This window comes from Pezoporus occidentalis, unplaced genomic scaffold (assembly GCF_034315485.1).
Source record: "Pezoporus occidentalis ecotype Australia unplaced genomic scaffold, CSIRO_AGI_Poc_V1 ctg70, whole genome shotgun sequence".
NCBI classification, from domain to species: Eukaryota; Metazoa; Chordata; class Aves; order Psittaciformes; family Psittacidae; genus Pezoporus; species Pezoporus occidentalis.
Genome location: NW_026916053.1, coordinates 1,069,273 through 1,080,794, shown reverse-complemented (window position 1 = coordinate 1,080,794; position 11,522 = coordinate 1,069,273). Strand labels below are relative to the sequence as shown.

The window sequence follows — 11,522 nt, the reverse complement described above, 5'->3', positions numbered from 1 at the left end:
TTTAATGGAGAGAAAACAGTTTTTCAACGTCTTTGTCTAGTCGCACGTGAGGGAGCACAGCACAACTCCAGAGGCGGGTGATGAGGGGCCACTTCCCACCACCACAGCCCTTGGACTCGAGAGGATAGCAGTCCGACCAACGTGCCTCGCAGGGCTTTCGGAGCCACCACCGGAGCTGCGGCGAGCCCGGCCTCCGGAAAGGCCACACCGGGTTGAACCGAAGGGAGCCAAAGGCGCGCACCCCACTGAGGCGCTGCAGGCGGGAGCCCCTCAGCTCAGAACCCGCCACAAGCCAAACCCCGCCCACTATGGCCCGCTGCGGCCTGGCAGGGGAGCACAACCCAGTCCATGTGGGATTGGCAGGGAGCCGGCGGCCTCAGAAACACCGCCTCCTTTAGAAACCGCTCTTCACGATTTGTTGCCAGAACTTGCCAATCCTAAGCAGTTTCAAGGTTGATTCGCCCGAACTCGGAAGCGGGGCGGGTTCTTTGTGCTGGCGGTGTTTTACTGTGCGTGAGGTGGTGGTTGCTGAGGTGCGTTTTGTCAGTGCTATGAGGTTCCGCAGGAAATACCGGACTCCGGCCGTGATAAACCATGAGGTCATCGTTCAGAACCTCGAGGATATTGCGTACCTCCTGGCGATACTCATCGTGATGGGGTTCATAATTGAGGTACGGGGGGGGGGGGGGGGGGGAATTCTCTGTCAGTTTAAAGCCATTCTCTTTTGTCCTGTCCCTACATGCCCTTGTCAAAAGCCCCTCTCCAGCTTTCCTATACACCTGCTTTTCTGCAGTGAATGAGGCAAAGCTGCAATACAGAGGTCTAACCTGTAACATAGCACCCCTGTTCCTCCCATAACAGAGAGGTATCTCGATCAAACAAATGATTTCTGCATCAAAAAGAATATGCAGTTGTTTAAATTACACAATAAGAAGTATAATAGTATGTATTCAAACAAGAACAATAAAAGCATAACACAAGTTACTTATGGTTATCTCAATAACTATATGTAACTTACGTGCAGCATATTAAGAAATGTATGTGTTAATATTAATAGGGGTTTTTCTCTCTCCTGTTTTGCTAGGTCAATTTTAACTTGTATAACTTTGCTGTCCAATTCACCATGCCACTACTTTTGATCACATAAATGTGGGACAGAGACAAGGAGCAACTGGCAGTAAAAAGAAAGGCAGAATTGCGCCTTTTGATGGTAGTGATGACTTTTACAAAAGGTTAGATTGCTCATAGAACTGCAGTGTCTGAAAGTCAATTTTGTATGCCAGGAAGATTGGTACTTTCCTTTTCCTTAATAAGGCTCCTTAAAAGAACTTTTCTGTCTTATGACTCTTCTACTGCTTAATTTCACAGGTGTTCTAGTATACTGAAGCAATTCGCCTTTTCCTCCCTTTTTTTGCTACATATATTATTCTGCATTGTTGTGCCTCTTGCTTACTTTGTAGCTGGATAAATTAGTGCTTGTTTCATATACTCATGAATGTTCTTAATTACACTTTCCGATGATGTAACATCTGACGAAAGTAGCTTTCTGGTTTCAGTTTCTATTTCTCTGTTTTAAGTCAGCTATGAAGATCAGCTGAAGTGAAACTGCAAAAAAAACCAACCTGTCAACAATGTTTTTTTTTTACACCAGTTTTCAGATTATGCCTGTTGTACTTCTCTGATTTATGATCTGGATAACTGAGTGCTTACAAACATAATAAATGCATTTGTTATTGACAGTGTAGGATGTATTGCATTTTTAATTTATTGATTTATTTTTTTGCAGCAAAGGAACCAGGGGTGGGTTTTCTTGTTTGGTTGTTTTTATTTTCCACTTGTATCCTGCAAGAGCTTATGACTCTGTTATATCAGCACAAATGTTTGTTTTTAAAGTTGTGCAAACCAGATAATGTAATTTTTAACTAAACCAAGCAAACACATTTACTTCTTACAGTAATCCACTTTATGTACAGTTCCATTGCTACAGATGAGGGCTAAATATACTGCAGCATGGGAATGGCAAAATATTTTGAAGAGGTGGGGATGGCTGAAAGTGTTATATTTGGTTTTGGTTTTTTTTTTTTTTTTTGGTGGCTTTTAATTTTTTACTAGTTTTGCCATTGGAGAAAAAGTAACATGAAAGTATAACATTGGTTACTTTTATTGTAATGTTATTTTTTAGAAAATGCTTGATTTATCATTCAAGAAATTGATTAACCTTGTAATTCTACTCTGATGTTTTGAATTACCTATTTACTCATGGGACACTTAGCCAGAGCATTGCTTTTTTAGTATCTTGCAAAGTTAGGTGAAACCTTCCATCTGATTTAATTTAAGAGTTTTTTAACTTTTTAAAAATATTAAAGCCATTTACACTTATAAACACTTTAGAATGTTATTTAGTAAAAGAATAAGTTGTCAGGTAAAGGGACATAATTCAACGTCTGACCCTATGCAGTAAATGGTAAAGGTTTTGTAACAAGATGAGCCTCCATATTGTGGAGATGAATAATACTCTTGGGACCTCTTTGATTTAAATCATGTAGAAGAACATTTTGATGGAGCTGATGGCATAATCTTCTAGTTTTAGATGTTTATAGTCTAGCTTGTTGAAAACACTGATACTTTTTCTCTGCTTCTCTTTTTAATTTCAGGACCCACCCAAGAATGCCATCATGTTTGTTGCTCTGCAGTACAATGTCACCTATACCATTGGTGAGATTAAATCATATCTATTTATTCTTGTAATGCAAGAGCTGAACTATTAAAAATTACTTTATTTTTCCTTTCATTGCTTCGATTTACTTTTATAATATAGTATTATTCTCATATTTGTCTGACTAATTTTGGATTTACTAATACTATATTCACTGATACATTCTAGTGTTTGTGATACATTCTGTTGTTTGTGAATAAGTGGGTTATTTTTCCCATGGCTAACACTGCTACTGACATGCATTTTTAATATAAATTTAATATGAAAACCATGCATTCTTTCCATTTTTTGATACAATCAACAAGAGTTATCAAGTAACGATAGTTTTGTACTCTTCTATATATTTGTTCTTTATTCATGATTTCTTGTGTCATTAGTAATGGATTTTGTGGTTTATATTTAAAAAATATCACATTATTATTCTCAAGTAACTGATGTTGTTGCTTCAATCATACTTTTAAATAACAAAGGGAGACATTTCTGGCTATTTTTTCCCCCAAATTAGTAAAATATATGACTTTTGTTCTAATCTTGACTTCCAAACTTGAGATGTCTGTGCTGTGGCCCCTTCAAATAATGTAGTACCCTGACTGCATTCAGTATGCTCAAAATAATTCATTGATCAACTTTGCTTGCAGGAATGAATATCTGTCATATTTTGCAAATGTTTCCCACGATATTTAGTGTTGAAAACTTGAGATGGACAGAGTGAGTTTTACTGAGCAGCATCAAGTAGAAATAAAATAGCAGAGACAAAAGTCAAATCCATGTGTCAGTTATCAAGATGCCTGCAGTGTGATTTCTATGAAGAAGTGGCTTAAACCATGACGTTGTTGCATACATATGTGCGTATATATGTGTATATATATATCTACAATGGAATGAACAATGTATAACCTCCTTTAGTTTTAATAGGAGGTGTGGAGTTCTGCACAAGCAGTTTTGAGGTCTCAGTGTGGGCCCTCCGAAAACAATGAATATACTGCTAGTAAAGATCCACTTTGAAAAGGAGTGCTAGGGACCAGGCAGCAATAGCATTTGCTATACAATTACTTGTTCATTGATTATACCACAAGCCACTTTCAAATGTAGAAGTAGGATATGTGACACTTAGAGTTGTATGAATGTCCTGTGCATTAGGACCTTAATGTATCATTCACGGTACAGGAAGCAGTAATTGCTTCCTTGACAACTCACTGAGTTTCCTTTAAAGAAAAAAGAAAAAGTTGTTTGATGTCTGTATTTCTCTACTTTGGCTTTTGGACAAGGCAAACAGTTTCACAAGGGTAAAGGTCGTAAAGGTAACAAAATTCCTTGATGTTTATGAAAAGTGACTGTATAGATAAGAGACATCTAAATTAATGCCCTCTAAAGGGAAAACTGAAAGATGGAAATGTTAGACATACAAGCCTGTAACTCAGGATGAGCATGGCTCTTGATTAGTTTTAGTCCAAGTTCTTTCTTTTCAACTGCAGTGTCTCAGGTGTATAAAGAAAAGTGAGGTGGCTATGAGTCCCTGTGGGTCAAAGGACAGACACCTCTACAAAATACGGCTTTCTTAGATCTACTGCTCCTGGTACATGCTTTTTAAATTGAATTGAATTTCACTGGTAGGTTTTCCCATTCTTAATAAATAGGAACATCTCAAGTATTTTTGTAACACGTGTGAATGTTATTTGCCTCTCTTCCGCCTCTCTTCCGCCTCTCTTCCGCCTCTCTTCCGCCTCTCTTCCGCCTCTCTTCCGCCTCTCTTCCGCCTCTCTTCCGCCTCTCTTCCGCCTCTCTTCCGCCTCTCTTCCGCCTCTCTTCCGCCTCTCTTCCGCCTCTCTTCCGCCTCTCTTCCGCCTCTCTTCCGCCTCTCTTCCGCCTCTCTTCCGCCTCTCTTCCGCCTCTCTTCCGCCTCTCTTCCGCCTCTCTTCCGCCTCTCTTCCGCCTCTCTTCCGCCTCTCTTCCGCCTCTCTTCCGCCTCTCTTCCGCCTCTCTTCCGCCTCTCTTCCGCCTCTCTTCCGCCTCTCTTCCGCCTCTCTTTCTTCTTGATTTATGAGAACTTATTACTACTTCTGGGGAAGTTATTACTTATCAATGTGTTGAACTACTAGGGATACCATCCTCACCATATAGTTGCTTTTTTCCTACATATGGTCTTACTTCTTAAGATGGAATCTCATTTGGTCTCTGCCAAATTAGAGAGGACAGGTTACTGGTGTGTTGTTTTCTTTTTTTTTTTAATGGCCCAGAATGGAAGAAATGGATTGAAGCAACAGGTCAGTGTATAGTGCTCTCAGTTTGTTCTAGGCTTTTATAATGGTATCATTGTATTGAAGGAAAAGAAGTTCCAGGTTAACTAATTGGGCATAGGAAGTAATTTTCAAAAATGTAAAACTTACATTAAATGGATACAGGGCACTAGTTACAACTTCCAAGAACATTGGTCACTGCTGCCCTTTGTGGTTGCACAGGATACTCCTTCAGAAGAATGTAAAAATGCACACTTTTTCTTTTTTCTCTGTTGTTTTTTTTTTTTTTTTAGATGACAACACTGAGCAATTTGATTTTTATGACTATGGTCGAAGAGACATTGCCACAATCAGCTTCTACATGCTTGTAGCTATTAAAGTGCATGCTGTAATCCAGGAGTGCATATTAGATGTAAGTTTATTACTGGGCTGTCATTTACTTATAATCATGTTATTTTTAGCCATCAGTTGCTAAGAGTTTGTCTGCAAGTTTAAGTGTAAGCCATGGTACACAAATGGTTTAGCATTTAGAAGCCCTGTTACGACCAATCCTTTTGTTATTTGACAAAAATGCAAACTAGATCTTGGTTTAGTGGTGGACTTGGGTTTGGTAGTGTTAGGTTAATGGCTGAACTCAGCGGTCTTAAGGGTCTTTTCCAGTCTAAATGATACTGTGATATTTTTAAACTGATATTTCTTCTATTTATTGATGGTATAAACCACTTAATTTTACTTTCAGTCAATATAACTTACATTTTTCTGTAAAAACAGACATTAAATGTTCATGGTGTGCTCAAGATACTTGTGAATGAGGTCTGCATTAGATTCATAAGATATATTAGAACAATTAAAACCAAAAATTATTGAAGTGATGGATTTCTGGTTGTCAGCTGAGCTTTGCCTCAAAGAGAGAGCTGAGACTTCAATGTGTGCTCTTTCACACCAACTCAGTTGCGAAGTAAAATGAATTTGTTAAAGCCATTGGGAAAACCATCCATTATTGAATCGTCTTAGAAAGTCTTATCAAATAGATCATCTGTACCACAGAAGCTCAGCTGGTTTTTAAATGTGCAAAGAGATTGCAAAAATTTAGCACTATAACTGATTATGGGTGAAAAAAATTAGTCTTAATACATTATCTGACTATTTTCCATGTGAACTTTACCACAGTGGTGAGTCTTATTGAAGCTAATTGTCATACAAAGTTTTGATCAAAGTCTTAAATGGTGGGAACTATGTATTTTGATTGAGGAATGGAAGATCAGAATGAGGAATCGGGAGTGAACACTAACTCCAAAATACCTTTTGTGGTTTGGAAATACATTTATTGATCTGCTTTTTGTTTCTAGAAAATTAATAGGTATCTGCAGCTGTCAGAACAGGAGAAGACCAAATTCAACGAATCAGGACAGCTTGCATTGTTCTACTTGTTTTCATTTATATGGGGAGCAAGTATTTTGAATGCAGTAAGTTGCTCTATTTGCTGATTTTACTTAAAAAATAGGCTTAAAATATTAAGAAGGTCTTTAAATCAATGACCCTTTTCTTTAGGAAGAATTCGCAATGAACCTAACCTCGTTCTGGAAAGATTATCCCTTTTCTCGTATGCTGTAAGTGTTCTATTTTAAATTTGAAAAAACTGTGGTTATTCCAATCACTGAATATTTAACCACCCCAAATTTTAGGGAACCACTAATAAGGCAGTGACTGATATTATGTCATTCTTATGACATAAGGCATAAGAATGACAACTTGGTGAAGGTACTTTGTTCTGCTTAAAAATTGCTGTTTTATCCACAGGTAATTTTTAATGAACTGCACATCAATCCAAGAGATACTTAACATGTGTTCTCAACTTTCTTTAACTTAACCATGGTAGCTCAGTTAAAGTGAAGGTGTTTGCAAGATGGGATATACAACAGGACTGCTGAAATGTTTCACGCTAAGAAATGTATTTGTTGGAGAATGGATCTTCAAATTAGAGAGGATTTATAGCTGGGGGGGTATTTATTTTTATGTAACATGACTTACAAAACTGTGTTGTTTGTCTGCCCCCCCCCCCAGTTCTGTTTTTCTCCAGTTAGTCTGATGGAGGGAAGGGGGCTAATACGCATTTTTAGGGAGTTCCACTCCTCAATTGATTAACTGTTTCTGTGTGTTAGATGTTTTGGTGATTTTTTTTTTTTTTTCCTTCCTACTGTCTCAAAAGGTGATTCAGAATGTGCTATCAAGAAGGTTAATGGATGCTGATTCAAAAAACTGCCACCAGAGTTGTTTTGTATTTGTGGTTACTGTGATTTAGAAATCATAAACTGTAATGAGTCAGACTGAATTAATCTAAGATAATAAAATAAAATCTTGTGTCTCATGTTGAAAGCTTGAAAACTCATCCTCTTGTGTTTTCTTAACCTGAATTATTGCTTAGTTTTCAGGAAAAATTCTTCTATATATGCCAGATAGCCTATTGGCTTCATGCACTGCCGGAGCTATACTTCCAAAAGGTCCAAAAGGTATGGAGAGAAGTTGTCAGTACAGTTAACTAAATATCGATTCTTTCCAATTATTTGTATTAATACTTTTGTTTATATTAACTATATAAACATCCACATATTTGTATTTTTACCGCAAGGGTGTTGAGGTACAGGCAGAAGTTGCCCCATCCCTGGCAGTGTTTAAGGCCTGGTTGGGCAGGGCTTGGAGCAACCTGGTCTAGCGGAAGGTGTCCATATCCATGGCAGGGGTGTGGAACTAGATAAGCTTTAAGGCCCCTTCCAACCCAAACCATTCTGTGATTTGTGTTTTCAGTTACTTATGTATATTTAGTCTAGGGGGTCTGTAGTTTTTGATTCAGATACTTCTTCCAGAAGTTTATATAGCACTGTGAAAAAAATAACCAAAACTAATGAATAAATAGATTTTTTTCTTTGGAAAATACAGTTAAACTGTAACAGTATTTATTATAATTTCTCCAATTTTAGGAAGATATTCCAAGGCAGCTATGTTATATTTGCCTTTACATTACTCATATCTCTGGTGCCTATATATTAAAGTAAGTATTTGCATGTTTATTATGAATAGACAGATCTATTATTTTCATAATTTCATTGAAATTTCTAACTTTTCTGTTTTATAGTTTGCAGCATTTGGGGCTAATTCTGGTGGTACCTCACTATTTTGTGGAATTCATTTTTCATGCCTTGCGTCTCTTCTACTTCCCTGATGAAAACATGCAAAAAGGGTAAATCTTGCATATGATTAATTTAAATTCAGAACTTTGCTTACTAATTGTGTACAAATGGATTTACATGTATGTAAATTACATGGAGAAATCACATTAATTTCATTGTTTTGTTTCAGATTTATCATTTGGGCTTTACTTTTCATAATGGTGCGTATTTTGACCGTAACTTTATCTGTCCTCACGTTTGGATTTGGTCTGGCAAGAGCAGAGAATCCAGGTTTTTCCATAGCAGATGGAAACTTCAATACACTCCCTGTGAGGTATACCAAGGCTAGTAGACATTCATGTGTGTATAATGGTGCATTTCAAAGAATCTTTTCATAAAGCAATATAGGAGGATAATGTGTTGGAATAATTTCCCTGGGTGATGTTTTCCTCTTGAGTGTTTAAGGGATGGGGAATTTTGTTCTCTTTTTCTATCTCCTTTTCACAAAAGAAGTAGAACAGAATTTTTGTGGGGGAGGGAGAGAGGGAGGGAAATGAAAAACAATTAAAAATAAACTTCCTGGGATAATAATCTCTTTAAACAATCCCCCCCACCCTTCCCATCCCAATGTCTGTACTGGACATAGTATCATTTGGTGATATTAATACCCATAATTTTTTAACTAGTTATTTGTTTAGTGCCTTCCTAAAAATTTTTTGTGCATATTTTCTTCTTGCTTGTTAATTTAAAAATTTTATTACATTTTCAGCATAAGCTCATCACTTCAACATTCTCTCTTATAACTTAATGCCTGTAATCAAAGGAGTGGGAGGAATTTTGAATCTATGTGATTTCTCATTCATAGATTGCTTGGCAGAAGGGGCCTCAATGCCACAATTTCCTGTCAGCCAATGAAACCTATGGCTGTAGCTCCTTGACAAATCCAATTGCTTCTAGTCATATGCTTGCATACAATTCCCCTTCACTTCTTGTGTGCTGCGTCTTGTCTTGGGCAAAACCTTCTGATAGGTCTGGTTTCTTGTGGTATGAAGATTTTCATTGTTTTTATATTAGCCTGTTGGAGAAAAAAATAAAATAAGTACAGACTCATAGTTTGTTAATGGTTAACTGAAACTTTCATCTAAGTGTCTCCAAAATATCAAATCTTACTAGGATTGGCTGCCTGGGTGCTGTTTGTCTAACACAGGCCTGGATGATGCGGAAATTTGTACATTTTCAGCTGAAGAAATGGAGGGAGCTTGTTAAGAACCAGATTCCAGAGAAAAAAACAAATAACCCAAAGAAGAAACGAACAAAAAAGGAACCAGGCAAAGGTCAGTGGTGTAGATTTTTTAAATGACTTCTAGGCCAAATGTTTTTATACCAAATGTATCACTTACATCTTTCCTTTCTATAAAACAGGAAAATATCTGTCTTTTGACATGCAGGTAATATAGGTAATATTATAGTCTCTTCAAATGTTAGGACATCTTCTCAAATTCCCTATTGCTAAGAGGACAGCGCACAGTGCTAGTTGTATTGTTAGGCCAGGGTACCTTTCAGGTTTATTCACTGAACTCTCTGTTAATCAAAATGCAAGGAGTATTTCATGAAACTGGCCTAAATTATTCCAGGGTTTTCTTTCCATTTTAAATAAGTTTTTTCCAATGCCACTAATATTTTTTTGGATTTAACACTGGGGGGAAAAAAAAGTACCTGAAATCACTTCTGTATTTTATAAATTCTACTTCTATTATGTTTCAGCCCATTAAAATAAAGTTAGTTCTGCTGTATAAAGACACGTCATATAAAGAACATCAAACCCCTGAAAAGGAACATCATAATGTCTGGCAAAGGAGAACTAATGGAGAAAGGCTTTTAATTGAATGATGTTGTATAATTTCTGAATTCCAATGTTATATCAATTAAATTAGTTAAATGGGACTTGTGAAGACTTGGTAGAGTGAAATTGCATATTCTTGTTAGCATATATATATATATATATATATATAAAGCTCTGGATAGCATTATGTATGAAGAATTGGGAATAACTTCTGAGATTTGGGTAGAGCTTTGAAAAATGCGATTTCTTGAGAATTTTACCACAGGCTGGCTCTCTGTGAAGTTGATCTTTATATAATAGTTTCTACTAAGAGGCCTTGAAGCTCTTTGCATTCTGAGATTACTAGCTGAGTCAGCATTAGCTGAAACCAGTTGGTAGATTCTAGGCCATAGTGGTGCTCATAACATGGGTTTTCTTTATCATTCCAGAGCAGCCTTTCTGTTCTGACTGTACCTGCAGAGAATTTCTTTTTTCTTTTCTTCCTCCAGAAGAATCTTTAAGATTCTTCTCTTCTTTGCAGATAAATAACTTCATTGCAATTAAGCTCCCAAGACAGTTTATGCTTTGGAATAGCAGAAGTTTTACTGTATTTTGATTTCATTGAGCAAACCAAAGAATTGCACAGGTGTTACAGCTCTGGCAGCATATGTGGAAAGATGTTGTACATTGTTTATCAGTTAATCTTATTTGTAATTGCAAAAGTATTCACACTTGTAGAGATACTCTGAAGAAGAGCTTGGGTTCCACTGAAGCTTGGGTTCTACTTTGGTTGCAGTCAAAGCTGCAAGTTATTTCTGTAGTCTACTTGAAGGTAGACACCTCTTGTCCTGCAGTTCTTAAGATGAGAATTCAGATAATGTGTCTATACACTTGTTTAATGTATTTTATTTCCCTGGTCTAGTTTCTTTATCTTTTCATGTGAAGCAAAATTGAGTTTGTTTACTGTACTTTAAATTAAAATTACAGCGAACTTTGCCAGCGGAGCAGCAAAACCAGAAGACGGAGCATCACCAAGAACAAGAAAATCAAAACCAGTATGATGGAAGACTGTTGACTTAAAAAATTGACACCACAGAGCTGTTACTTGGATGTCTTATTATTTTAATGGACACTATCAGGTTATATTTTTTTAAATAAGTTTGTTGATAACTCTACATTTATGACATGGTCATCTCTGAGGTACCTTGGTAGGCATCTCCAAGATTCACAACAGCTGAATTGGCATGAACTTCTGGTTCAGTGATCGGAAGTTATTACATTTCTGTAATATTTGCATTACAGATGCTGCAGAAGGCTGTGTAAATCTAAGTTTATTTTTTTAAGTCTATTTGTTTGTTTTTAGAAAATGAGAATGCTGTACCAAAAAGATTTTACCGTGCCTGTCTGTCTCCCCTTCTCTTCCCTTCCCAATAATTTTTTCTTTCTTCATCTTACATGGAATAACAGTTATATCTGAAGTAGCCTGGTAAAAAAGGAAACATGTTCCATACCTGTTTTCTCTTTAAAAATTGCAGGTTTAGAAAGAGGACAAATTCTGACAGGACATCACTAATCTTTCA

At 36.8% G+C, this 11,522-nt stretch overlaps 1 protein-coding gene across 1 annotated transcript; it reads left to right on the top strand.

Annotated features, from left to right (window-relative positions):
- The first annotated feature begins 546 nt into the window (after window positions 1-546).
- On the top strand, window positions 547-11,003 carry LOC134175916 (translocating chain-associated membrane protein 1-like). Its single transcript, XM_062642364.1, has 11 exons — window positions 547-671; window positions 2,655-2,715; window positions 5,247-5,365; window positions 6,303-6,419; window positions 6,505-6,563; window positions 7,379-7,463; window positions 7,932-8,002; window positions 8,087-8,191; window positions 8,311-8,454; window positions 9,294-9,454; window positions 10,930-11,003. The coding sequence occupies exons 1-11, from the start codon at window positions 552-554 to the stop codon at window positions 11,001-11,003; spliced, it is 1,116 nt and encodes a 371-aa protein (XP_062498348.1). The 5' UTR covers window positions 547-551.
- Window positions 11,004-11,522: the final 519 nt, after the last annotated feature.

Coding starts and splice junctions, on each gene's coding strand:
- LOC134175916 (XM_062642364.1), top strand. CDS start 552: ATGAGGTTCCGCAGGAAATACCGGACTCCGGCCGTGATAAACCATGAG. Junction 2,716..5,246: donor CAATGTCACCTATACCATTG/GTGAGATTAAAT, acceptor TTTTTTTTTTAG/ATGACAACACTGAGCAATTT. Junction 9,455..10,929: donor AAAAAAGGAACCAGGCAAAG/GTCAGTGGTGTA, acceptor TTAAAATTACAG/CGAACTTTGCCAGCGGAGCA.